The sequence below is a fragment of the Caretta caretta genome, chromosome 14 (genome assembly GCF_965140235.1).
Source record: "Caretta caretta isolate rCarCar2 chromosome 14, rCarCar1.hap1, whole genome shotgun sequence".
In the NCBI taxonomy this organism is placed as follows: Eukaryota; Metazoa; Chordata; order Testudines; family Cheloniidae; genus Caretta; species Caretta caretta.
In genome coordinates, this window is record NC_134219.1 from 2,979,255 (window position 1) to 3,003,596 (window position 24,342).

Here is a 24,342-nt window from a genome sequence, read left to right on the forward strand (position 1 = left end):
ATTCAGCATTTTATGTCCCTAACAGTAACAAAGAGCAAAGGAGCACCAGGACCCCATGGGCTGGGGGCAAATTTCATTCAAAAAGGAGACATGGCCCTTCCCAATCAGAGGCAGTCAAGTGTCTGAAATAGCAGAATAATGCCCTCCTGCCCCTTGCAAGACAAGAAGAGTGAGGACAGGCCGCAGGGAGGTCACAGCAGTTGACAGGAGTCGTTTCTTCTCTCCTATAGTAATACCTGATGCTCTCTCCCTTTTGAGAGCTGAAGAAATCTAGCTACCTATTTATGAGGCCCCCCATCACAGTAGTGTCTGAGCACCCACAGGGTTGGGAAGTAGATGTGGTCAATTCAACAGGTCTGCTGTCCCCTTCCGTGTCTTGTCCACCTTGCAAGCACAATGATTTGCTATTGTACGGTGGCTCATGAGTGCTAGGCAGCACAGGTTGGATTATTAGCATGGGCAACAGTGCCTACTGGAATTAATATGGCACTCAGTTTACTTGAGGCTCATTTCTGAAAGGGGTTTTAGGCCCCCAGAATTATACTTCCTATCTCCCTTGGATTCTAACCTCATGTTCCCGCAAGTGAAGTACCTGGAACTCAGACACTGACCAGTTAGCCTAACAAGACCATGATGCAGAGGGTTTCCTTGCTTTTTAGTAAACAGGATGGGTGGGTATTTTTTTAGCCCTTACCTGAAAGGACCATTCACCTGCTGGTTGACCTGGGTGGTACTATTTGATCTCCGGAGATTGTTAATGGCTCTGGAGCAGCCAAGTCCTGCATCTTCCTGCATAGGAGAAAATGAAATCTGTGACCAAGACACCCCCTATTCATACCCTACACACTATTGCAATGATATTTGTACAAAATACGCCTTGTGAGGCATGATATAAAAGCTAACACCACACTGGATATTAAACTCACGATCAGAGAGGCACATGTTGACTTTATATGTGAAGTTACAAATTCTCTCTGTATGATGGTGAAGACAAGACAGCCTAACCAAGGTAAAGGGGATAAATGGGTCTGTCCTACACAAAGGAATGTGGGTTTACCTCAATTTACATATTAGCAGTAAACAAAGCTATTCAGCTAAAGGAGCAGGGGGTTATCCTGTTCCTAAGCTCAAGGGACAGAAATTAACATGGCTCCTGCACCCTAGAGAGATGCAGGAGACTAAGTCTGCCTGGTAAGATGAAGAAATCCCTTTGGGGATATAAGGAACAGAGAGAGACTCCACCTTTATCCTTCACCTCAGGCGAAAAAGAAACCAAGTGATTTGCTCTGTGATAGGTCCTGCCCAGGCCAGCCAGTTAAAAGCTCAAAAGGAGACTGGGGGTAAAAGAAACCATCTTGCTAGATTAAGTTTTAGACCTTGAGATGCGTGTTTTCACTTTCATTTGCTTGTAACCGTCTTGACCTCTCTCTCTTTTACTTGGTATCACTTAATCCATGCTCTCTCGTTAATTAACTTGTTTTACTTTTACTCTAACCCCCTTTGGTGCTATGATTGAAGGGACGGGAACATTTACCTCCGTTATATTGATAAGCTGTGATGGTCTGACTCTAACAGAGCAGCAAACTGAATGCCTTCTGTGAAAGCACAAGGGTAGCGGCTGTGCACTGCCAAGAAATCTCTCTGAGGAGCCTGGGGGCTGGAGTTCACTGATTGTTATGTTACCCGCTGGCAAGGACTGGGCTAGGAGAGCCCTGAGAAGTTTGCTGGTGAGGAAGACAGACTGGCATGGCAGGGAGCTGACACACAGTCTAATTCACCAGCAAAGCTCACTCTTGCAAAGGCAGAGAGGGAACACAGTGGCTCAGAGGTCTGGGCATCTCCAGCAGCTTGTTACAAAACCCAACAATAACTCTCTAAAGAGAAGCATGGGCACAGAATGCTGGGATGGACTCAGCAAAGCAAATTCCTCCCAAAGAACTAGGGAATTTTAGAATAAAAATGCCTAGCAATGGTGCTTCATAAAACAACAACAGGCCCTTTGTGGATCCCCCCATCCCAAAACACACACCTAACTTCTGCTCAGAGAGCAAAAGCAAGGGGAATGCATGTCCCAAGGGATGAAGTTAAACACTAAGCAACCCCTAGAGAACAGAAGTGTATCAAGAAGTCTGAAATCTCTGCCCAGGTCCTCCTGGTGATGGGAGGGTTTGGGAGAAAGCACCCCACAAACGCAGTACTCACCGGAGCATTCCTTCTGGGCTTGCTCTCGGTGATGACAGAGATGGAACGAGCGATGTGCTTAGCTGGAGAGGCGCTGCTCGGCCGCCGCAAGACTTGCAGTGGGTGGCCCGTTAGACTCAGGTCCAAGCCATTGGCACTGATGGCTTGGAATGAGGAACTGCTGCGGGTGCTTTTCATTTTGGGGAGGAGAGAGTGACAAATCCTGCAACTGCAGTGGACTGAGGAGAAGAAGCACAGAAGAGTACAACCAGGATCGGGTGGCAAGTGAGTGGCACCTACATAGCTCAGCGACAGGATAAGTCATCTGCCTCTCAGCTTTCCCCCAACAGCCCAAATGCACAGGGGCTGAATATCCACCAGCTCACACCCTGCTTGGCCTGGCTCTCTGCACCTGCCAGTACTTGCTAAGCACCCATACCAACATTTGCAGAAGTAGCCTAAAATTTTTGACCTTCAGGCACCTTAGGCCTGTCTTGCTAAGCATCTGCAGCTCTCAGCATCTTCAGCTGGGTTTGTGGGCACTCAGCACCTTTGAAGGTCAGACCCAGCATGTCTCAAGTTAGACTCTCAAAATTTAAGGTACCCAAAATCAGTGGCCACTTCCTTGGTATTTTGGCCTAACTAATCCCTACACCCACCTGTGTCAGGCAGGCAAGTATCACTGTGCCCATGTGACAGACTGGGAAGCTGAAGTTCAGCCCACTACACCATACTGTGTCCAAGAGGGTTCTTTCAGTTCAGACATCATCCCGCACCTCAAACGCGTTTCATTCAGATTTTACAAGTTGCAACTGGAGTGTGTTGAGAAGGGTTGTGAGATGCATGAATTAACACAACTTTTGTCACTCACTTCTAGCCAGGAATGCACGGAGGTCATATCCTTTCAAAGAAGGTTTTGAGGGCGTGTGAGACCAAGTTAACACACTGCACCCTCCAACCTTAACTTAATTCTGCCCCCTTCTTCCTTTTGCGTAGCAAAGCCCAGTTCCCAAGGACCTTGCTGGCTCCTTTCCAACCTCCACGGCCTCAAAGCAGTTTCACAATTACTCTGCTATGTTGTTTTATTTCTTTAAATAGTAATAAATGTCCTGGGAAGCAGTTGAAATGGAAGAAAGTTTTCCCCTCTCTCCCCAAGAATTGCAGCTGTCTGGCCTCACATCACAAACATACCTAAGCTCTTTCCAAAGACATTTGCAATTCCCTTGGCACAAGAAATAAGAACAAACAAAGGGCTCTCTATGGAAACCACCAAACTCACACCAGGAAGATGGGTCACAGCCGCAGCTAGCACTGGGCTTGGGAGTTAGGTAGATATTTGATCAGAGAAATGTATATTTAGGTTATCTATACTAAAAAACTAATAAAATCAAAAGGTTTGCTCCAGGTTCCACACAGGTACAGCAGAAGCAATTGCAGGGTTAGGGCTGTATACTGTAAGCCTTCGAGACAGGGACCATGTCTCCTTATTTGCATTATGAGGTGCTCAGTACACTTGTGAGTGCTATAAAATAACCACCCGTTAGCAAGGCCTGCTCTGCAATCTAAAGGCCACTTGACTGTAACTGGCCATTAGCTGAAGCGCTATAACAGGGGTTCTCAAACTGGGGGTTGTGACCCTTCAGGGGGTCACAAAGTTATTACATCAGGGGGTCACGAGCTGTCAGACTTCATCCCCAAACCCTGCTTTGCCTCCAGCATTTATAATAGTGTTTTTAATTTAAGGAAAGGAGTACTTGTGGCACCTTAGAGACGAACCAATTTATTTGAGCATAAGCTTTCGTCAGTGAGCTGTAGCTCACGAAAGCTTATGCTCAAATAAATTGGTTCGTCTCTAAGGTGCCACAAGTACTCCTTTTCTTTTTGCGAATACAGACTAACACGGCTGTTACTCTGAAACCTTTAATTTAAGGGTGGTCGTACTCATAGGCTTGCTGTGCAAAAGGAGTCACCAATACAAAAATTTGAGAACCACTGCCCTATAACATCAGCATTCTTATTCCAAAAGCTCCTTTTCCTATGCCAGACCCCTCTCAGGTGCAGTGGCAGGGCAGGTTTGCATTGGGCCAGGATTGCTCCTTTCACATCCCCAGCCAGAGGAAAATCCTCACACGAGGAGTTAAAAAGAAAAACTAAAAGTTTGTTGGCAAAACATCACTCACGCATGGCCAGCACTCAGGTACCTCCATGCGCAAACAAACCAAAGGGGATGAATATGAATACAAAGGGGGTTCCTTACCTGCCTGAACGTCCAGCCGTCACAGTGCACTGGGAACACCTGTATTTAGGGCTGTTTTCCCAGCATCTATTATTATTATTATTTGGGGGTGGGGGGGTGCTTGAGAGAAAAAGGCAACTAAAGACTCCAGTGCTTATAAGGACGCTCCAGCAGCGGAGAGGAGTCCAGGCCTGGGACCCTGTTACAGCCCCTCTCTCCTGGAGACTAACCCTGAGCTCCCCCTACACTAGAGAAAGGGGGGGCTGCAAAGCCGCTGGTAGGATGGGGACCCTCCCCTAGGTGACTCGGGAATTAAGGGTCCCCAACAGTGATTTTAAAACATGGGAGTTTAAAAAATTTCTGGAGGGCTCAGGAGCTGGACACAGCCTGGTACCCCCCAGCAGGAGCTCTGGGGCCTGCCACCCCCCAGCAGGGGCAATGGGGCCGGGGTCCCCCCCACCACCAACAGGAGCTATGGGGCCCTCCGCCTTCCTCCCCCCAGCAGGGGCTCTGGGGCCTGCCACCCCCCAGCAGGGGCTATGGGGCCGGGGTCCCCACCACCACCAACAGGAGCTATGGGGCCGGGGTCCCCCCCACCACCAACAGGAGCTATGGGGCCCTCCGCCTTCCTCCCCCCAGCAGGGGCTCTGGGGCCTGCTACCCCCGCCCCCACAGGAGCTATGGGGCTGGGGTCCCCCCTACCACCAGCAGGAGCTATGGGGCCCTCCGCCTTCCTCCCCCCAACAGGGGCTCTGGGGCCGGGGGCCGGGGTCCCCCCCCCACCAGCAGGAGCTATGGGGCCCTCCGCCTTCCTCCCCCCAACAGGGGCTATGGGGCCGGGGGCCGGGGTCCCCCCCCCACCAGCAGGAGCTATGGGGCCCCGCCGCCCCTACCCAGGCCCCCCAGCCAGGGGCATTGTGGGAAGGGTCCCTCGGGCCGTGCCCACCCCGCGCAACAAACGAGGGGCCAGACGCGGACGCCAGTAACCGGCCCAAGAACAGCCTAACCCAGGCGGGGCGCGAGCCCGCCTCCCCAGCCACGCCATTGGCTCGCTATGGAGACACTGGTCTCTCACTGGGCGGCTTGGCTGCCCGTCGCATCGCGGGAGAGAGTTCGGTTGAGACGGCAGCCGGGGGGAGGGGTCGCCAGGCCGGACTGGGGCAGGAGCGCGGGCTGCAGGGCCCGCCAGGGGGCGCTGCGGGGCCTAGCGGGGCTCTGGCTCCCTGCGGCGGCTGGGCCTCGTCGGGGGCGGGGCCGGGTGGGGAGGGGCGGGGCACGGAGGGGAGTGGAGTAAGGCGGGGCAGGGAGTGAGAAGGGGCCAGACGAGGTGGGGTGGGCAGAGGGTGAGGAGGGGCCGGGCAGGGGGATGAGGTGTGGGGTGAGGAGAGACAAGAGTGAGGAGGGGCCAGGCAGGGTGTGGCATGGGGTGAGGAGGCGTGGGGCTATGGGTGGGATGGAGTGAGGAGGGGCAGGGCAGGGCAGGGCAGGGTAGGGTAGGGCCAGGCGGGAGTGGGGTAGGGTGTAGGGCGAAGAGGGGCAAGGCAGGGGGTGAGGAGGGGCCGGGCAGGGTGTGGGGTGAGGGGGAGTGGGATGAGGTGTGGGGTGAGGAGAGACACCAGTGAGAAGGAGTAGAGTGGGGGGGGAGTAGAGTGAGGAGGGGTGGGGGCGAGGCGGGGCTGGGTAGGATGAGAGTGGCACAGGGGGATGAGGTTAGGAGGGGTAGGGCAGGATGGGGCAGCCAGAAGAGGGGCTGGGGGCAGCCATCTCATTGGGGTCCCCATGGAGCATGGGGTGTAGGTTGATGATGCCCTGTGCAGGTCCAGTGGGGGTGGCGAGGAGGGGTGCGGGATCAGGGGGGATTTATCTCCATACTGAAGCAGGCTCTCTGAGGTATTCAGGTGCCCGTTCCATGATGCAATCCGCTTCTCAGGTGGAGTGGCCTCGTTTGGAGAAGAGTGGCCTCATTTGGGTTTATGTGTGATGCGGTTTGGGCCCCGGCCTTTCTCCTCGGCACACAGGCTGCGCTATCCACGCACCTGGCTGCAGAGAACAGATTCCTTGGTGCGACTGGTGTGGCTGCTGGATCTGTGATGGGAAACCTAGTGATCGGTGAGTTTCTTGTCCATAGCTGTCTGTCCCATTGTTGAAGCTGATTGTGGTGTCCAGAAGGTTGATGCTGGTACATCAAGAGTTTGTTTGATGTGGAAATCTATGAGGGAGTTTAGGTCATCTGTCCAGAGAATGAAAATATCACCCGTGTATCTCAGCTGTGTCACTGGTTTCATGGAGTATTTGTCCAGAAATTCTTCAAGTTGACCCATGAAGATGTTGGCACATTGGGGAGTGCTCCTAACATGTAGACGTGTTATGGGTTGCTATTATTACTAAGTACTATTTGTACAGCACAATGCCTAGGAGTCAGTCATGGCCCAGACCCCTTTGTGCTAGGCGTGGTACATTATTCATTAGGTATATGATGGTAATGCCTAGGGGTCTCGGACACAGCCCATGACCCCATTCTGCTAGGCAGTATACAAACACAGAACGCAAAGATGATCCCTGCCTCATCTGGGATGAGTGCTAGAAGAGTTAAGTAGCTGCCTTCATATCTAAAACAAGAAAATGTACATCAAGTAGACTTTTAGAGCCCTCAGAATCTCTAACTATTTCTCATCCTGAGATAAACCCCCTGGATCCTGCAGCGGCAGGCATGTTAGGAAACATGCAGAGCTCTGGATTCATTGGCTCAGCTTCATGCAGACACAAAGGTGGTTAGCGTGTCTTTTCAACATTTCAGATTTGCTAAAGAAAACCCTGGGGGCTTTGAGGTTCTCGAACATGACGACAGCTTCAGACGAGGTTTTATTTTGTTTCAAAACAGAAAATTGGAGATGTGACTGTTCCAATGGGCACAAAGCAAACAGCAGCTTTGCACTACTGCAGTTGGTTGCCAAACTTTCCTGAATCACAACCCCTTTCTGGGCTCTTGTGTATAACATTTCAAAACACTACACCCCATTCAGAAAAGCTGGCTCTGGGGCTTGGGTGGGATATAAAGTGTCCCTCTGAGTCAGCACAAGCCATTGCACCAGATGTGTCCCTGATTCAAGATAATGGGACTGAACTGGGGCTTTTGTGACCATCCAGAGCAGGGTTAGCATTGTTTTGAAGTTCTCTAGCAATTGCCCGCTGGGGGCTTTACACTGATAAGCCAATCGGGTGGACTCCTCTGCTCATTTGGGGAATGAAAGAGACAAGAGCATGGTGCTGCACAGCACAACAGAAGCCTTCTGTGTTCATCTTGTTGCCTGCATGGACTCAATTCTTCCCACACTCGCTCTCCACTACCATGCTGAGGTTCCAGAATAAGAAGGCAGAACTGCCTTCCAGTAGGTGAGAGGGATTTTTTTTAAATAGAAACTTCCCTATTTAAAAATGTTTATAATTTAAACTCCATCCCCACCTCTCCAAATTTAAGAGATGCTGTATGACTCTCCACGTGCCATCGTCAGCAAAAAGGCTTACCTGGGCCTGGGTGAAATGTATGAAGCAAGCAAAGCAGAAGTGATTAAAAGCAAATCTGAGGCTAAAACATCCCATGTAATAATCTCGAGCACTATTGACCAGACTTTTTACATGTAATTTTTACTCAGGAGTCCCTACATCAAAGGGAACAAGTAAAGCAGGGTAAAATCAGCCTGTGTTGTAGTTAGAAGGAATCTCCTCCTGCCAATATCCTGGCACTTATGTGGCAAATTGTAAATTATTGCCAAAAGTCTGAGGCGAGAGTCTGTTTTCCCATCCCCACTTATCGGACTATCATTGGCAGCTTCCTTGTCAAATACTGGGGTGATGGACCCTATATAAAAGCCTGGCTGGTGGATGGATTCACTTGTATCAATGCAGCACCTTTACTGGGTCTGTTGATGCAGAGAACTGGGTTGCTTTGGGGCTTTTCTGAAATGGTACCAGGCCTGAGCAGTAATTCATGGGAAAAGCCTGATGTACAGACACGGGTCTGCAACTCTAGGATGCACTGTGAGGTCAGGTGCTCTGAGGTCTGCCAGCCGGACAGGTTAGTTCAACAGACAGACACCACACAGTTACTACAGATGCTGCCCACAATGCCCCCTCCCCACACCGACATGGTGGGTGGCAGAGGGCCAGGTTTCACAGAGCCTACCTGAAGGAATGCCAGGGGACTATTTATATGTCAGCAGCCAGTTCTCAAGAGGAAATAGAAAGCTTTCCACAATTCAATGATTTCAAACCTAATTGTGCATAGCAAACCTAGTTCCTCTGGAGAGCGGCAGGGAGCACGAATTTAGGGATCATTATGCCCCAGTTCTGGGCCTTGTTAAAGAAATACAGACTATCTGCCCTCCTGATTGCACCCTGCTGGCACAGCTGTGCCCTGGAAGGCAACCCTGCCAGGGTATGCTGAGTGTGAGGTGGCAAAAGCTGCAGGAAGAGGGAAATTTACAGGCTTTCCCATAGGATAACAGCCCTTCAGCGTAAGCAAGCTAGAAGCCAGCTGCTTGAACAGGGAAATCTGAACCATATGGATGCTCAGCAGATTATGTACCTCTGGAACTGGAGAAGAAGAGTCCTCTCAGACCCTAGCAGGGGATTTGGTTACATTTCAGCCTGTAGCTGCTTGCTCCTGTGAGGTCACCCATCACTGCTTAGGCCAGGAAAGCCATCCCAGCGTGCGCTGAAGCAGAACCCAGATTTCACGTGAGACACAGGCAATAACTAAGCACACTTTGTACCTCAAAACAAGAGACTTAGTTGAACTTTAAATATACACAACTTAGTGTTTAATAAAGTCATATTAGCAACCCCCTCCCACACACACGCTCTGTAAACATGGAGCGTCCTCCCAGGAGGCTTTTTGGACAATGGTCCCTTCCCTCCTCCCAGCCCTAAGACCACAGACAGGTTGCAGGAGAAAAGAACACTGGCATGAGTTTGATCGGCTGACGGGAGATAGGGATGTGCAATGGTAACATGTTGTAGGAGAGCAGAGACCTGGCTGCAGGTTGTGATTTGCACACAGCAGGAGCCCCCTGCCACAGTTCTGCCCTTTTGTGGGACAGATCAGACATTGCTAGAAAGGGATTTTCCCCAGGGATTTTTAACTTGCCTGTTGCAAATTTGCCCAAAGGGGACAGGTGGGCTGGTTTGGATGTCATAAGCCCAAGGACAACACACAGACTTGTACATAACCAATTCTCACAGCAAAATGGACTCGAGTGTGAAGTGTGAACGCTAAAAAAATGCCAATCTGCTGCCCAAGACAGCCTGTGCCTGTAATTTGGCTTCCCTTTGCCCAGTAGGATTTGGCAAGAGCTCAGTAGCTACAATATCAGATCCTCAGTAGGAAAACCAAACCCACCTCAAACAGATTCCCGCAGCAGCTCAGCCAAAGCCCGCAGGGCACGTGGTTTCAACTGAGGTGGCTAAAGCGTCACCTTCCTTGAAACGATCTTTGGAAAGCTGGCTTCCAGACTGCTGTACTGAGCCTCCCTCCCCCAGTAGCAATGGGGCTGAGTGGGTGCTATGCTGGGGAAAGGCAGCCAGCATCCTTGGACCTTCCAAGGTACCATTAACACCCCCCCCCGCAACACACACGTATGTGTTAAGTGATTGAGCCAGTTACTAGTACATTCATTCACACAGGCCGAGGCAGAGCACAAGAGGTTGAGTCCATATGGACTCACTGCCCCTCCCTCCCCAGCGTGCCCCAGGCCCTGGTCTGAGCAGTGTTGCAGACTACCACTGATGGATGACCTGAGCAGGAGGCCAGAGCAGCCAAGGACATATGATAAGCCTTAACCCTGTAGCACAACCTTAACATGGGGGTACAGTCAAGGGGACTCTCATCCTCCCTCCCTCCCCCCACTTTGGCAGCCTGGAACTGGCTGTCGTGGACGCATTCCCTCTTTCCCCCCACAGGTGGGATCAAGCTGGATTGTTTTTGTAGGGTTGCTCATGGATTTTTCTAGGGCACCCCCAGGGATCAAACTGAAGGGAGCAACTGGGGACTCCATTTCCTCATTGTGCCCCACCGCGATACTCCCCAGCAGCACTGGCCCTGCCAGCCCCCTTCAGCAGGATGTGGACTTGGCAGCACCAGCAAGGAACAGAGACCTCGCTTTGAGCTGAGCAGCCAGTGCCCCTGTAGTGCCAGTCAGTGTCCCTGTAGTGCTGGCCTAGCAGTGACACGCAGCAAACGAGACCCCAGTTCCTCAGCATCCTGCTGCCCCAGCTGCTACATATTGAGGAAGGAGAACGCAGAAGGTTCCCTGCTGCCCTTGGAGCCCCTATGAGCCTTGGTGCTGGCAGTCCCAGTGCAGGGCAGTGTCCTTGGAACACGAGAGGCACATTCCTCTCCACCAGAGTTGGCTACTGCTGTGCCTGGAAGGGCCACCAGCTCCATGCCAGCGAACAGGGAGAGGCTCTGAGGGGGTGCGGCTGCCCCCTGCCTGCCATGCAGCATCTGTGTGGGCCCAGAATCCATCTGGGCAGCATCCAGCTGGGGCTCAGGCCCCATTAGTCTGCACTCCACCTCCTGCTGGCACCGACCGCCTGATGCAACAGCCCCAAACTGCTCACAGATCTCCGCTTCTGTGCCCTGCTCTCCCTCAGGGGCGGGCACAGCTGCAGGATGCACATCGAATGCTGGGGATTTACATGTCTCCGAGAGGAAAGGAGCTAAGCTCACGGGTTTGAGAACGGTCTCTCCTGCCAGAGGCATGAGGTCTGTCAGCAAGTCACACGTGTGCTGTGGGGCGCCCCTGGCAGGAGTAGAGGGATCCATGTCCAGCTGTGATCTCTTGGGAGATGAGCAGCTCCTGCACAAAGCCTCAAACTGCCTCAGGAGCTGGCAGGGAAAGGGAGGAACAAAGCAAGGAGTCAGTGCAGCACGGCGGGCCTGCCCTGCCACTAACCCCTTCACAAGGGGGCAGCCTTCAGAGGCCAGCAACAGACAGCTGGCCCCTGCCAGCCTGCTCCTGATGGGGGCTGGATGGGATTTTGGGGAGCCCTTTTATGCTGCCCCCCACTGCCTGGCACTAACACAGGGAGTGCTGGAGGAGTGTGGGGTGTGCCATGCACAGTAGATCAGACATCAAACTGGTATCCTGCCTGGCAGGATTCAATACCTGATGCTTTGCAGGGGGATCACCAGCCATAACGTACCTGGCCTATTGTGCAATATTTCATTGCAGAGGAGAGAACATTCCTTCCTTCCTGACCTGTGCAGCCGCCAGCTGGTGCCCTGAAGCATGTTGTTATCTCCTCTAGGAGCAAAGTTCAGCCCAGGACTGGGGGTGGGAATGACCCTCCACCCTTTTGTGCTCCCTGCTCCAAGGCAGGGAGGATGTAGCTGGGTCTGGCCGGGCAGCACAGAGCCAGTCCCTCAGGCTCGCAGGCTGTGCTAGGGTGTGAGACAGACACAGGAGTCACCTTTGTTGCTTTGTTGGCCACGGGCCCAGGGCTTCTTTGGCTGAGCTGCTGCAGGTGTTGCCGGGTAATCATAAAGATCTGCTCATGGGCCAGCAGGTCGGAGCACAGGAGGGAGGATATGGCACACATGGACCTCTGGCAAGGACAGAAGAGAGCAGGGTCAGAAGACAGGATTTAAGCCGACACTGCAGCTGCCGGCAGCTCGTCCGAGCCCACAGCCCTAGCCCAGGGAGATGGCTTTAGTGCCATGACACGCACCAGGGCAACTGCCTGCGGAGCTGGGGCTTCCTGATTACCCAGGGCCCAACAGCAGCAGCAGAGCAAGTTTCCCCAGCCCAGCCCAGGCAGGACTAGCTCCAGGGCCCAGTCACTCAGTGCCCATCCATGGGGCAAGGGGTGCTGGAGCTTTTGCCATGGGAGCCCTTTCCCACTAGGGACTGGGCTGTGCCCCAGCAGTGCAGGCAGATGGGGGCATGAATCAGCTCACAGCCACTGCTGACCCGCTCTAGATCCCAGTGTGACCCAAACGGGCTCGTTTCCCGAGCCACCTCCTCCCACGGGGAAGCCAGGGAGCCCCTCCACACTCCTGAGGCTTCTCGGGCTGCTCAGCGGGCCCCGTCCAAACTGCCGTCTGCCTGGGCCTGCAGGAGCCGCAGAGCACGTGTGAGCTGGGTGGATGCAGCGTCTCCCCCGCGCACCCACCATGCAGACGAGCTCGCTGGGGTCCTGCAGCGTCCGGCTCAGCAGCTCCAGCACCACCTCGCAGTTCAGCAGCCCGCACCTGGGGAGAGGGGGCAGCGCCTGGTCATGGCAGCAAGCGGGATGCAGCTTCCCAGGCTCATGCAGGGTTGGGCTTGGCATCCTCCGCCTCTCCCAGACAAGGCTGCAGAGATGGCAGAGACCCGCCCCCCAGGGACTTTCCTGCCCCACCACCTCGGGGGGCACTGAGTGAGCCCTCCAGGGCAAATGGTATGGGGCAGCACCTTGGCTAAACTCCTGGCTCCCTGCTCTGCGGCCAGATCCAGAGGGAGGGCAGGATCTGCCCATCAGCCAGCCCAGGAAGGGGCAGGGGGCCCAGGGGACACTACGACCAAGAGGGCTTTGGAGAACACCCAGCCTAGTCTTCTCTGGCATCCCGGCAGGGATGGGGAACACAACCTTGCCCCACAGCCCGGTGCCCTGGCAGCACCATTGCGGGTGTGGAGGAGGGAACGCGGTGAACTCTTACTCTTTGATGAAGTGTTGGGCCTCCTCCCGTGTCAGGAAGACCTTGGAGCCCCTGGTCAGCTCACTCACCAGGCTCAGCTCTTGCACGCAGTCACCCTCCACCCTGCCGGGGGGAGGAGACACCAGCCCTGTTACCTCTGTCCTGCGCGGGAGGACGTACTCCTGGCCCCGCTCCCCGATTCGGAGGGGCAGCAAGCAGGCTTCCCTGCCAGCTCAAAGACCCCCCCCCCCATGGCAGGGCACAGAGAGGGCGAGGTGCAGCTGGGCACAGGCCTGGGTGCTAGGCACTCCCGCGTTCCTATGCTGCACCAACGCCAGCCCTGGGCAAGTCACTGACCCTGGCCACCAGCCCCAGCACACAGGCAGCTGCAGCCACGCAATAGCCCCAAGTGCCGTCATCTTGCTCCGCCCCCCATGAGGGGCTGAAAGGGCCCCCAGACACGGGCCCCACTGGGTGAAGCAGCTCAGGCTGGATGAACCTCCACGTCCAGTGCACTGAGCCAGGCAGCTGAAAAACTAGGGGGGGGAAAATGGGGACCCAGCACACAGAGGGGACATTGAATTAACAGGGCCCGGCGAGAGAGGAGACCATGCTGCGGGGGCATTAAGCGACTTGCAGGGATACTGGAAAAGGGGGAGCCCGATGGTTTTAACCTCGGCTGCATCCCTGCCACAAGCTCAGAGCTCCTTCTCTCTCTCCACCCTGGCCCCAGCCCTGGGCCCTCTGGCTCACCTCTCAGTTACGTTCCCCAGCTCCCTGCTGGCCCCCGGGGGGCTGTCGCTGCCTGATTTGCTGCAGGAGTCGGAGGTCCTGCTCAGCTCCCCGTTCTCCTGCGAGGAGTTCTGGGAGCTGTGCCCACTGTCAGTCTCTTCCCAACCACCTCCTGCCTGCCCAGGCCGGTGACTCACTGCAGGAGAGGCAACAGGAAGAGAGAGTCACCCAGAGCCAGAGCTTCCTGCCTGCTTCAGGGATTGGCAGACAGCTCTGCCATGACCCAGCCCCCCCTGCACCATACGGGCAATGGTTAGCACGCCATAGGAGCTAGGGCTCTTCTATTCCAGGCCTGGACTGTGGAGCAGTGTTATGTGCTGCTAAATGGCAGCTGTGTTTCACCCCAGAGGTGGCTGCATTTCAGTGTGGCAATTCCTAGGATTTGCCGAGCATGCGGTGAGCCCAAGGGTGGGAGGGGAGAGGGAGAACAGCCAGTGAACGTTAGGCATTAGTGCCACTGCACGGAGGAGCATCATACAGCAGCGAGAGCCGGGAACTGGCGGCCCGGACTCCTGGGTTCTGTTCCCAGCTCTGTCACTGAAGCTAACGTGTCCATCTTTAGAGTGGGGCGTCGGGAGCCCTGATTCAGCAGGGGCGATGACGTGCCAGGGCTGTCTGCGGGAGCTACCATGGGAGCTGCTTTCCATCGCCGCAGCCCCACACACCTACCTCGCATGCTGAGGGCTGCGGCAGCTGGGGGCTTCCGAGGCACCGCACAGCTTTTACCAGGAGAAGGTGCCGTCACGGGCTGGTAGGCATCGTCCTGCAGCTCCCTGGGGCAGGAAGGGGGGAACTCCGAGCTGGGCAGCACAGCGCTGGCAACCACCTCAGCTGCTTTCTGTATGGTGGCAAGCAGGGCCTCGCTGGCGGAGGCTGGGCAAGCACAGGAGAGGCCAGGGCGTGAGTCTCTGTGCAGGGATCAGCCCCCCTCTGCTCCGAGGGCAGTGCTGCCACCCACCCTTAGGGCACCCTGCCCGCAGGGGGGGAATTAGGCTGGATCCCGTTGCCTGCCAGGGGCTGTATGGGCTTTGGGCTGGTGGACGGGCCTCTGCCAGCTTCAGGGAGGCCTGAGCTTCTCCTAGCCCAGCAACCCTGCCTGCTCCCTGGCAACAAGTGGTCTCAGAATCCAGCCCCCACCAGGCCTGAGCTCCTGAAATATGCCCACGGCTACTTCCCTAGGGAGCTGCCTAGAACTGCCCCGCACAATTTGGAGCAATGCTAGTTGGCACGAACTGGGCACCTAAGAGGCATCTCAGCAGGGACGCCAAGGACTGAATGGGCCAGGGAGACTGAAGTGCCCGTTCACCCCCAGCCAGGGACCCTGGGTCGGGGCTAAGGCACAATGGCAGGGGCTGGGCACAGGGGAGTTCACACTGCTGCTGGCTGGGCAGTGCCTGCTTTGGGGCTATGGCACTTCCGTCCAGGCCTCTCAGCAGCGCATGAAAGCTGCCAACCCAGAGTGTTCAAAAGCCACGAGCCAGGCCCCAGAAATCACCAGCTTGGCTGGAAAGTCCGGAGCTTTATTTTCACATAATAAACGTGGGGTTCTTGCTCTTTGCCCTTTGGTTTGTGAACACGCGGGGGCATTCGGGTTGGGGTCGCGAGATTTGCTCTGCCGTGACCAGGGCTAAAAACTGGTTTCCTGTTTTAAATGATTGCAGAACCTCTCTATCCCGGGCCCTAGGAGCGGAGGATGCAAGAAAAAGCACCAGCTGTTGGGAGCAGGGTGACCAGATAGCAAATGTGAAACATCAGGACAAGGGGTGTGGGGGTAATAGGCACCTATATAAGAAAGAGTCCCAAATATCGGAACTGTCCCCATAAAATTGGCCCATCTGGTCACCCTAGTTGGGAGCCTTGGGATAAACCCCCGAGAGGTGGCAGAGGGGGTGGCGCGGAGCAGGGCCCTGGGGACGGCACTTACGGGAGCCGCTTCTCTCGCTCGTGAAGCCAAAGCCTTGCAAGGAGCTGCAGGGGCTGGGCTGGGAGCCCATTCCTATGACCGACAAAGCACGTTTCAGAGAGAGAGAGAGAGAGATCAAGGGTCCCCTCCCCATGCTGTGCCCCCTTTGCCGATTTCCACACTCGGGGTGCCCGTCCCGCTGCCCAAGGGCTGGACACAGCCAGCCCCGGTTCTGCAGGGGGCACAGAGCCAGGCCGCAACTGCAGCTAACTTTGGTCTAACTCTAAATCAAATTCGGATAGCAATGGGTTCTGCCCCCTGGTGGGGAAATGCTCGTGGTGCTGGGGAGGCCAGCAAGCGCAGCCTGGAGCCCCTACCCAGCCGCCGCAGGAACACAAGGCTGCAGGGCTCCTTGCTTCTGTGACCTTTAGAGGTAGCATTTTCCAAGGGGCTGAAGGGAGCCCGGTGCCAACTCCCACCAACTCCCCATTGCAGCTGGGCACCTAATGCCCCTTGCAGCCCCCACCCCATTTCCTGACCCTCCGTTTGACGTGAGTCGCTGCCCAGCCCCATGGCACCCACCCGACAGGAGCCACAAGGGCCGTTGCTTTCCCTGTTTTGCCAGCACCTCCATAGCCCCCAATAAGGATGCATTTGTCCTGCCATGCGAGAGGCACTGCCTGAGTTCCCACCCCAGGCTCCCTGGGTGGGTGGGTTGCAGAGGGGCCACAGCAGCTCCACCAGCTGGGAGGATGCAGGGGCAAGGACCGATCCCCAGCTCCGCTGGCGAGTGGGATTCCCAGGATTGGGAGCGAAAGCAGCGCAGGGTCGTTACAGGGCGAACCAGTGAACTGCCCACGGAGCCCGAACGCCCCTCCCCAGGACTCCCCTCATTGAGGAGCAGCACTGGGGGGAGCTTGCCCTGCTACTGTCTGAGCTGCACCTGCCCTGAGGATAAGGAGCTGCCATCAGCCTCTTCCCCCCCCCCCCCCCCAGCACCCTTCTCCAGGGCTGCCAGCTCAGCACCTCCCAGCAGTGCTGTGAGTGGGGGGGTGGGGGGGTGGGGGGGAGGGCGCACACCAGGGGGCTGGTGCTTACCTGTTGGGGGAAGTGGCCTGCAGGGCTGAGCAGAGGGCGGGGGCAACAAGGTATCCGAAAATAAAGCACTGGCCAAGTCCTACAGGGAAAGGACGGACGGTCACAGCAGTGAGAGAGCACTGGGCCCCCAGCCAGCTCCAGCAAATCCCTGGCCAGTGCTTGGAGCAGGGGCGGGAGGGTGCCCTGAACTCCCCCGACCCCTGCAGAGTCCTCTCCCCAGGGTCAGTCCCTTGGGTGGAGCAGGGTCTCACTCACCTGTGCTGCTGCTCGGACCTTCTGGTACAAGCTGTTGCCGTGCAGGGGATCTGGCGGCCCCGCGAACACTAGAAGGCAGAGAGTGAGGAAGGGCTGGGTTAGTGCAGCTGTGTAAGGTCTAACACAGCCCGGGTGCAGCTAGAGGGGTGTGCCGGGCAGTCAACACGTCACCCTGCAGTACCAGCCGCACTCCTGAACCCCCCGACGGCTGCACAAAGCTCACAGCCGGCAGCAGGGAAATCAAGAGCACCGGTGGGATTTGGGGCTGGCGGCCTTTCCCTCCGCAGTGCCTTCCCCAGTCAGTGCAAGGTTGGAACAGCGCTGCCCTCGGCCGGTCTCTCTCCTGCTAATGGCGCTGACCCCAGCCCAGCCCCACGGCTGCCCAGATGCCCTGTTACCTGCTGCTTCCTGGATGAAGGTGGAATTCCTTTTCAGCTGCTGGAGGAACTGTGAAGAGCCATGCGTGCACATGTACAGCAGAATCTTCAGCACCTGGAGACACAGGAGAGGCTGAGCAGAGTCTGGGCCACTGGAACTGGACACATGGGGACTCACTCGGCTGCCTGCCTTTCACCAGACCAGAACTGTTTGGGGGGTGATGGAAAGCACCAGATCCAGACTCTGGCAGGCCGGGGACCCAGGTGGAGGGAGCGAGTGCAGAGACTTCGCTAGGAATGCCCGGAAGCCAGCCCCTCCCCATTTACACCAGGGGGGTGCTGGCACCAGCATCCCCGCTGATCAGCCCTGCCTCAGCCTCAGTCCCCGCTTTTCCTGGGAACATTCAGGTCACAGGCCATTGTGGACAAACTAAATGAATTCTTTGCATTGGACTTCATGGCTGATGATGTGAGGGAGATTCCCACACCTGAGCCATCCTTTTTAGGTGACAAATCTGAAGAACAGTCCCAGATTGAGGTGTCATTAGAGGAGGTTTTGAAACAAATTGATAAACGAAACAGCAATAAGGCACCAAGAGCAGATGGTATCACCCAAGAGTTGTGAAGCAACTCAACTGAAATTGCAGAACTACTAACTGTCGTCTGTAACCGATCATTTAAATCGGCTTCTGTACCAAGTGACTGGAGGGTAGCTAATGTGACACCAATTTTTTAAAAGGATTCCAGAGGTGACCTCGGCAATTACAGGCCAGTAAGCCTGACTTCAGTACCGGGCAAACTGGTTGAAACGATAGTAAAGAACAAAATTGTCAGACACAGAGATGAACATAATTTGTTGGGGAAGAATCAACGTGGTTTTTGTAAATGGAAATCCTGCCTCACCAATCGACTAGAATTCTTTGAGGGGGTCAACAAGCATGTGGACAAGGCGGATCCAGTGGATATAGTGTACTTAGATTTTCAGAAAGCCTTTGACAAGGTCCACAACCAAAGGCTCTTAAGCAAAGTAAGCAGTCATGGGATAAGTGGGAAGGTCCTCTCACACATTGGTAACTGGTTAAAAGATAGGAAATGAAGGGTAGGAATAAATGGTCAGTTTTCACAACTGAGAAAGGTAAATAGTGGAGTCTGCCAGGGGTCTATACTGGGACCAGTCCTATTTAACATACTCATAAATGATCTAAAAAAGGGGTAAGCAGTGAGGTGGCAAAATTTACAGATGATACAAAACTACTCAAGATAGTTAAGTCCCAGGCAGATTGCGAAGAGCTTCAAAAGGATCTCACAAAACTGGGTGACTGGGCAACAAAATGGCAGATGAAATTCAATGTTGATAAATGCAAAGTAATACACATTGGAAAACAATCTTAACTATACATGTAAAATGATGGGGTCTAAATTAGCTGTTACCATTCAAGGAAGAGATCTCGGCATCATTATGGCTAGTTCTCTGAAAACATCCACTCAATGTGCAGCGGCAGTCAAAAAACTGAACACAATGTTGGGAATCATTAAGAAAGGGATTGATAATACGACAGAAAATATCCTATTGCCTCGTTATAAAATCCATGGGATGCCCACATCTTGAATACTGCGTGCAGATGTGGTCACCCCATCTCAAAAAAGATGTATCGGAATTGGAAAAGGTTCAGAAAAGGGCAACAAAAATTATGAGGGGTCTGGAACGGCTGACATATGAGGAGAGATTAATAAGATTGGGACTTTTCTGCTTGGAAAAGAGACGACTAAAGGGGGATATGATAGAGGTCTATAAAATCATGACTGGTGTGGAGAAAGTAAATAAGGAAGTGTTATTTACTCCTTCTCATAACACATGAACTAGGGGTCACAAAATGAAATTACGACAGCAAGTTTAAAACAAACAAAAGGAAGTATTTTTTCACACAACACACAGTCAGCCTGTGGAACTCTTTGCCAGAGGATGTTGTGAAGGCCAAGACTATAACAGGGTTCAAAAAAGAACTAGATAAGTTCATGGAGGATAGGTCCATCAATGGCTATTAGCCAAGATGGGCAAAGATGGTGTCCCTAGCCTCTGTTTGCCAGAAGCTGGGAATGGGCAACAAGGCGATGGATCACTTGATGATTCCCTGTTCTGTTCATTCAGTCTGGGGCACCTGGCACTGGCCACTGTCGGAAGACAGGATACTGTGCTAGATGGACCTTTGGTCTGACCCAGTAGGGCCATTCTTATGGCGGTCCCAGCACCCTTGAGCTCTTGCCTACCTTCTGCCTGCACCCTAAGGATGGCCCCTGGTGCTGCGCTCCCCCTGACAGTGCCCAGCTGTCCAGTTACCTTCAGCTTGACGTGACAGGAGTTATTCTGCAGTCGGTTCAGGAGGTGCTCCAGGAGGCACTGGCTGCTCCCTGGGGAGTCGTGGGAGATCTCTGGGAGGGTGCAGTGTTAGGGAAGTGACGCTCACTCCAGTCTTATTACTAATGAGCAGCCGATGTCAGGTTAAAGGCTGAGGACTCCAAGGGTCAAAGGATCCTGCCAGTCCCTGAGCCATTCCCACTCCTTGATCGCTGCTAATGCAGCCTCATCACAGCTAAACAAAGAGCAGCAGGTCTCCCCTCCCCTCTTCCGCCTCACTGAACCCCTGCCCCACTCACCCTATGGCATAGTACTCCTCCACTCCCCAAAATACCAGGGTCTTAAACCTGCTGCACCTGCCTCCTCCAGCTGGGATTCACAACAGAACAGTCCCTCTAGATTCTCTTCTCCTTGCACCCAAAGACCTCAGAGCACTCTGCACACATCCATCCATCTCTCAGTACCCCAGGAAGAGAGTCAGGCCTGATTTCTCTCCTAAGGCTGACAGCTGAGGCACAGGGAGGTGGAGTATCAGACTGCCACCCCACCGCTCCCGCTCTAACCACTAGTCCACACTCTCACCATGGAGTGTGATTCCACAGCGCTAGTGATCCCTGCTTTTAGTAACTATTACCCAGGCAATGGAAATATCTGACACTAGCCTTGAAACCTATGACAATCTCTTATAGCAACTCTCTCGCACACAGCTCCAACTCTGCATTCCCAGCCTTACACTGGGAATAAAGGATACTTGCAATTTCCTCAAACAGGTACCCAGGGCATGGGACGTCGTCATCCGAGGTGCATTTCATCAGAGTGGGCAGCTGAAAGAGACCAAGCCAACACTGTCCAATCAGAGGTAGAGAGGCAGACCCATCCCAGGGAACCACCAAACCTCCTTTCGACATCTCACCCCAACTGTTAACACTGTCCCCAGGCGCACGAGATATCAGCTGGAACAGAACATCTGCTCCCGTCCCATCCCCCCCACACGCCCACAACTCCAGTGCGCACTGTCCATGTGCTGAAGGGACTGTCCCCACGATCCAACCGAGACATAAGAGAACCTCCACGCCCCTCACAGCACAGTCCTGGGGACAAGCAACTCCCTCAGCTCTCTGCTGCCATCATTAGCTGCCTCCTAGGGAAGCTAGGATAGCTGGTCTGGGAAGGACGTGGTACACCGCACCCTACGAGATGTGAAGCCTAGAGAAACGTTGGTCAAAGCCTGGCTCCAGGGAGACGCCAGGTCCCAGGCTCTGCCACTCAGACCCAGAGGGAGCATCGCATGCTGGGCCTAGGTCACCTCCAAGCTCCCACCCCGGGTGAAAGCAGCTGCCGTCTCCTCCACTAGGGGCTCGTTGCTGTAGGTCCAGGCAAGTTGCCAACACAGTCTCTCAGATGGGCAAAGTCTGGACAGACCCCCTCTTGTCCCAGCACCACCGGGCGGGTCACGCGGGCCCTGGACCAGAGACTTCCCACGCTCAGTGCCTGGCCGCACAGGGAAAGCCCGGGAGGACGCAGCATGCCCCTTCGCCCTCCCACACCGGGATCCTGAACTCAGCAGGCTCCATTTCAGGCTGCCACTGGGGGGGCCAGGGCAGCACGAGCGCCACCAACAGCAGGGGTGGTGACATCACTGCAGCCGGGGGGGGGGGGGAGGACGACGAGTGCAGTGACGTCACATCACCGTCGTGGGGAATGACGTCATATAAGCTTGGGGTCGCGGTGACGTCACGCGAACGTGGTGACATCACAGCTCAGGACCCCCCGCGCGCGATTCTTCCCTAGCCCAGCCCCAGACCTGTGGTCCCCTAAGGCGACTGAGGCCAGCCCCCAGCCCGGCCCCCGTACCCGGCTCAGGAAGCCCAACCGGTCTCGCAGCGGCACCGCCATGATTCTCTCTGCACCCGTCCCGCCCTCGTCTTCCCGCCCCAAGACTACCCTGCCCGCCAATTAGAGCGCGACTTTCTCCCAGCTCAGCCAATCAGCGCCAGAGGAGGGTGGGACCCGAAGGGGAAGCGACTGACGCCAGCTGCGCAGGCACGAGAAGAGGGAAGTAAATAACCGGCAGCTCGTCCAATCAGAAGCCCCCCGTGTCGGAAAAGGGACCAATCAGAAGGAACAAGGAAGGTGGGCGTTATTCGTAACCAATGCAAAGCCTCGGCAGGGTAGGAGAGGGCTACGAGAAAGCGAGATGGGGCGGTGTTTAGTTGGAACCAATCCAGAGCCTAGGGCGGTCTGATGGACAGGACGCTGCACCTCTCAGAGCACAGCAGTGGCACGTGGATAGCCGTGCCCAATGGGAGAGCGCTAGGAGGCTTGAGGAGCAGCGAAAGGAGCCTACCGGAGCCCGGCCCATCATGGCGGCGCCCAGCGAGTAGGGACTTGCCATGTCCGGCCAGGGGGTCTGGCTGCGAGCCCGGGAGCGGCTGCGGCGTTTCCCCGAGCTGCTGGCGGGATGTCGGGACCAGGTGGGGCGGGGCCTCCCCAGCCCCTGCAGGCCGCTGCTCGCCCCGGGCCCGGCTCAGCCCCAGCGGGCCGGGCCGGCGGGGGGACGGTGGTCACGGGCCGGGCCGGGCCGGGCCGGGGGGGACGGTGGTCACAGCCCGGGCGGGGCGGGGCGGGGGGGGGGGGCGGCCAGGGCCCCAGGCCCAGGCGGGGGGAGGAGGAGGAGGAGGAGGAGGAGGGGGGGGGAGAGCGGCGGCGGCCCGGGCGGGGGGAGGAGGAGGAGGAGGAGGAGGAGGGAGAGCGGTGGCGGCCCGGGCCCGGACGGGGGGAGGTGGGGAGGAGGAGGAGGAGGGAGAGCGGCGGCGGCCCGGGCCCGGACGGGGGGAGGTGGGGAGGAGGAGGGAGAGCGGCGGCCCGGGCCCGGACGGGGGGGGGGGGAGGAGAGCGGCGGCCCCCTCCTCTGGTCCCCTCCCGGCGCTGCGGGGCTCTGACCCCGCCGGTTCCGCCTGCCGGGGGCGGCGGCTCCTACGGCTCCCTCTGGTTCCAGGCAGCCGCCTACGGGCGGTGCGTCGCTGCGACGGGGCCCGGCCAGGCCGCGCTGCGGAGGGGCGCGTGCGCCAGGGAGTTCGAGGCGCTGAGGCGGTGCTGCGCCCAGGCGGTAGGTTGCCGGGACGAGCTGCCCGCAGGGTAACGGGGAGGGGGGGCCCTTCTGGCGGCTCCAGCGCTATCGTGCTCGGACCGTCTTGGGGGCAGTGCCGTAGACAAAGCGCGGGCCTGGGGAAGTAATTCTCAGCCCTGGGACTCCTGCCCAGGGCACCTGACATCTAAGACATCAGGCAGGACCACTGCCGCGTCTTGTCCGCGGGAAGGACAGTCCTGTAGATGGGGGATCAGGAAATCGGTTAATTTTCAGCCGTGACTCAGCAAGTTACAGCCTGTGCTACAAGATGACGCTGCCCCTCAAGACCCAGGAAGCTGTGAGAATGAACAAACGTTCAAACACTCGGACACGATGGGATAGGAGAAGTACAGAAGTAGATAGGAGCCGTTTCCCCCTCCATGGTGATAGTTTCTGATGGTCAGGGGTGGGGGGGTCTTATCTGGCAAAGTCCTCACAACAGAGCAGAAACTGCATTCTGTAAACAGAAAACACCAATCTTCCTCCTCCTAGCTTATCTAACTCCCTTCTTTTTACAGGCAAAGAAGACAATGAAGTGAAGGCATTAGTAACAATGCAGGGGGGACTGGAATCTAGATTTACAGTTCCTGGCTGGTGTCTGTCCAGCTATAATCAAGTAGTTCCAGGACAGAAGAATCTGCATAATCTAGAATTAGATCAGAAGGAAATGGGAGCCTAATAATGGAATAATCAACTCTCTTTCATGCACCCTCCTCCCTCAGCTGTTTCAAACAATGCATGTAAATAGATGTTTGGAATCTTTTTTTAAATAAAACTCAAATCTGAGTCAGTGTTAAGACCTGCTCTTTATTCTACAATTTAACTATGCAGTCTGGAAAGGGTAGCAAAAACTGCACTAAAACTAAGCTTCTGTTCTAACAAGTGGCTACACTCCCTTTGTTTGCTGCAGTACATTTAGCCTACTCTCAGATGGCCCTATTGTTATAGATTTTTGTCATGTGGCTGTCTGGAGAATTTAGGATTCCATCTCCCCTTCCCACACAGTCATAGGAACTGCTAGGGTGGGCAGAAATACAGAATAGGTCACTTGAGAGAGGGTTCTGCTTTAGCTCACAGGATTTCATTATCTCTGCCCATATTATGACTAATGCTTGAATTCAGCTAAAGCCATGGTATGCTAAAGAGCTACCCCACTCCAGCTGGGAACCTTGCTGCTAAACCTCCACTTCCCATGTGAATACAGGCTTTCAAACTGCAGCTTTGAAAACCTAAGCACTGAAACTGCTAAGAGGAGGGGAGAAATGGGCCAAGTTTACAGACCATGGCTCAGCTCCACTTCAGTGGTTGGCAGTGTACGCTCCTCATCCCAGCTCAGG

At 55.4% G+C, this 24,342-nt stretch overlaps 2 protein-coding genes and 1 long non-coding RNA gene across 10 annotated transcripts in view; 1 reads left to right on the forward strand and 2 right to left on the reverse strand.

Moving 5' to 3' along the window:
- The window catches only part of CEP131 (centrosomal protein 131), a 28,836-nt gene extending 23,902 nt beyond the window's left edge, over window positions 1-4,934 (reverse strand). For all 6 annotated transcript variants that reach the window (XM_048817342.2, XM_048817340.2, XM_048817341.2 and 3 more), the window contains exons 1-3: window positions 4,439-4,934; window positions 2,203-2,420; window positions 695-789 (exon numbers count right to left, since the gene is read on the reverse strand). In XM_048817342.2, the coding sequence (XP_048673299.2) occupies window positions 695-789; window positions 2,203-2,379 (272 nt within the window). In that variant the 5' untranslated portion in view covers window positions 2,380-2,420; window positions 4,439-4,934. The remainder of the gene's footprint in view (window positions 1-694; window positions 790-2,202; window positions 2,421-4,438) is intronic.
- Window positions 4,935-9,208: 4,274 nt separating this feature from the next.
- On the reverse strand, window positions 9,209-21,825 carry TEPSIN (TEPSIN adaptor related protein complex 4 accessory protein). Of its 3 annotated transcripts, XM_048817404.2 has the most exons (13): window positions 21,730-21,825; window positions 20,627-20,699; window positions 19,858-19,949; window positions 17,541-17,634; window positions 17,143-17,210; window positions 16,888-16,966; window positions 15,811-15,882; window positions 14,556-14,759; window positions 13,848-14,022; window positions 13,116-13,217; window positions 12,590-12,668; window positions 11,888-12,022; window positions 9,209-11,303 (listed from the first exon to the last, which is right to left on the reverse strand). In XM_048817404.2, the coding sequence occupies exons 1-13, from the start codon at window positions 21,769-21,771 to the stop codon at window positions 10,692-10,694; spliced, it is 1,827 nt and encodes a 608-aa protein (XP_048673361.1). In that variant the 5' UTR covers window positions 21,772-21,825; the 3' UTR covers window positions 9,209-10,691. The 3 variants fall into 3 exon arrangements, with proteins under 3 accessions (XP_048673361.1, XP_048673365.1, XP_048673364.1); XM_048817408.2 differs by lacking the exon at window positions 14,556-14,759; XM_048817407.2 differs by lacking the exon at window positions 13,116-13,217.
- A 231-nt stretch (window positions 21,826-22,056) lies between these two features.
- LOC125621034 (uncharacterized) lies at window positions 22,057-23,791 on the forward strand. Its single transcript, XR_007352394.2, has 2 exons — window positions 22,057-22,349; window positions 23,524-23,791. It is a non-coding gene; the product is annotated as an uncharacterized LOC125621034 (long non-coding RNA).
- Window positions 23,792-24,342: the final 551 nt, after the last annotated feature.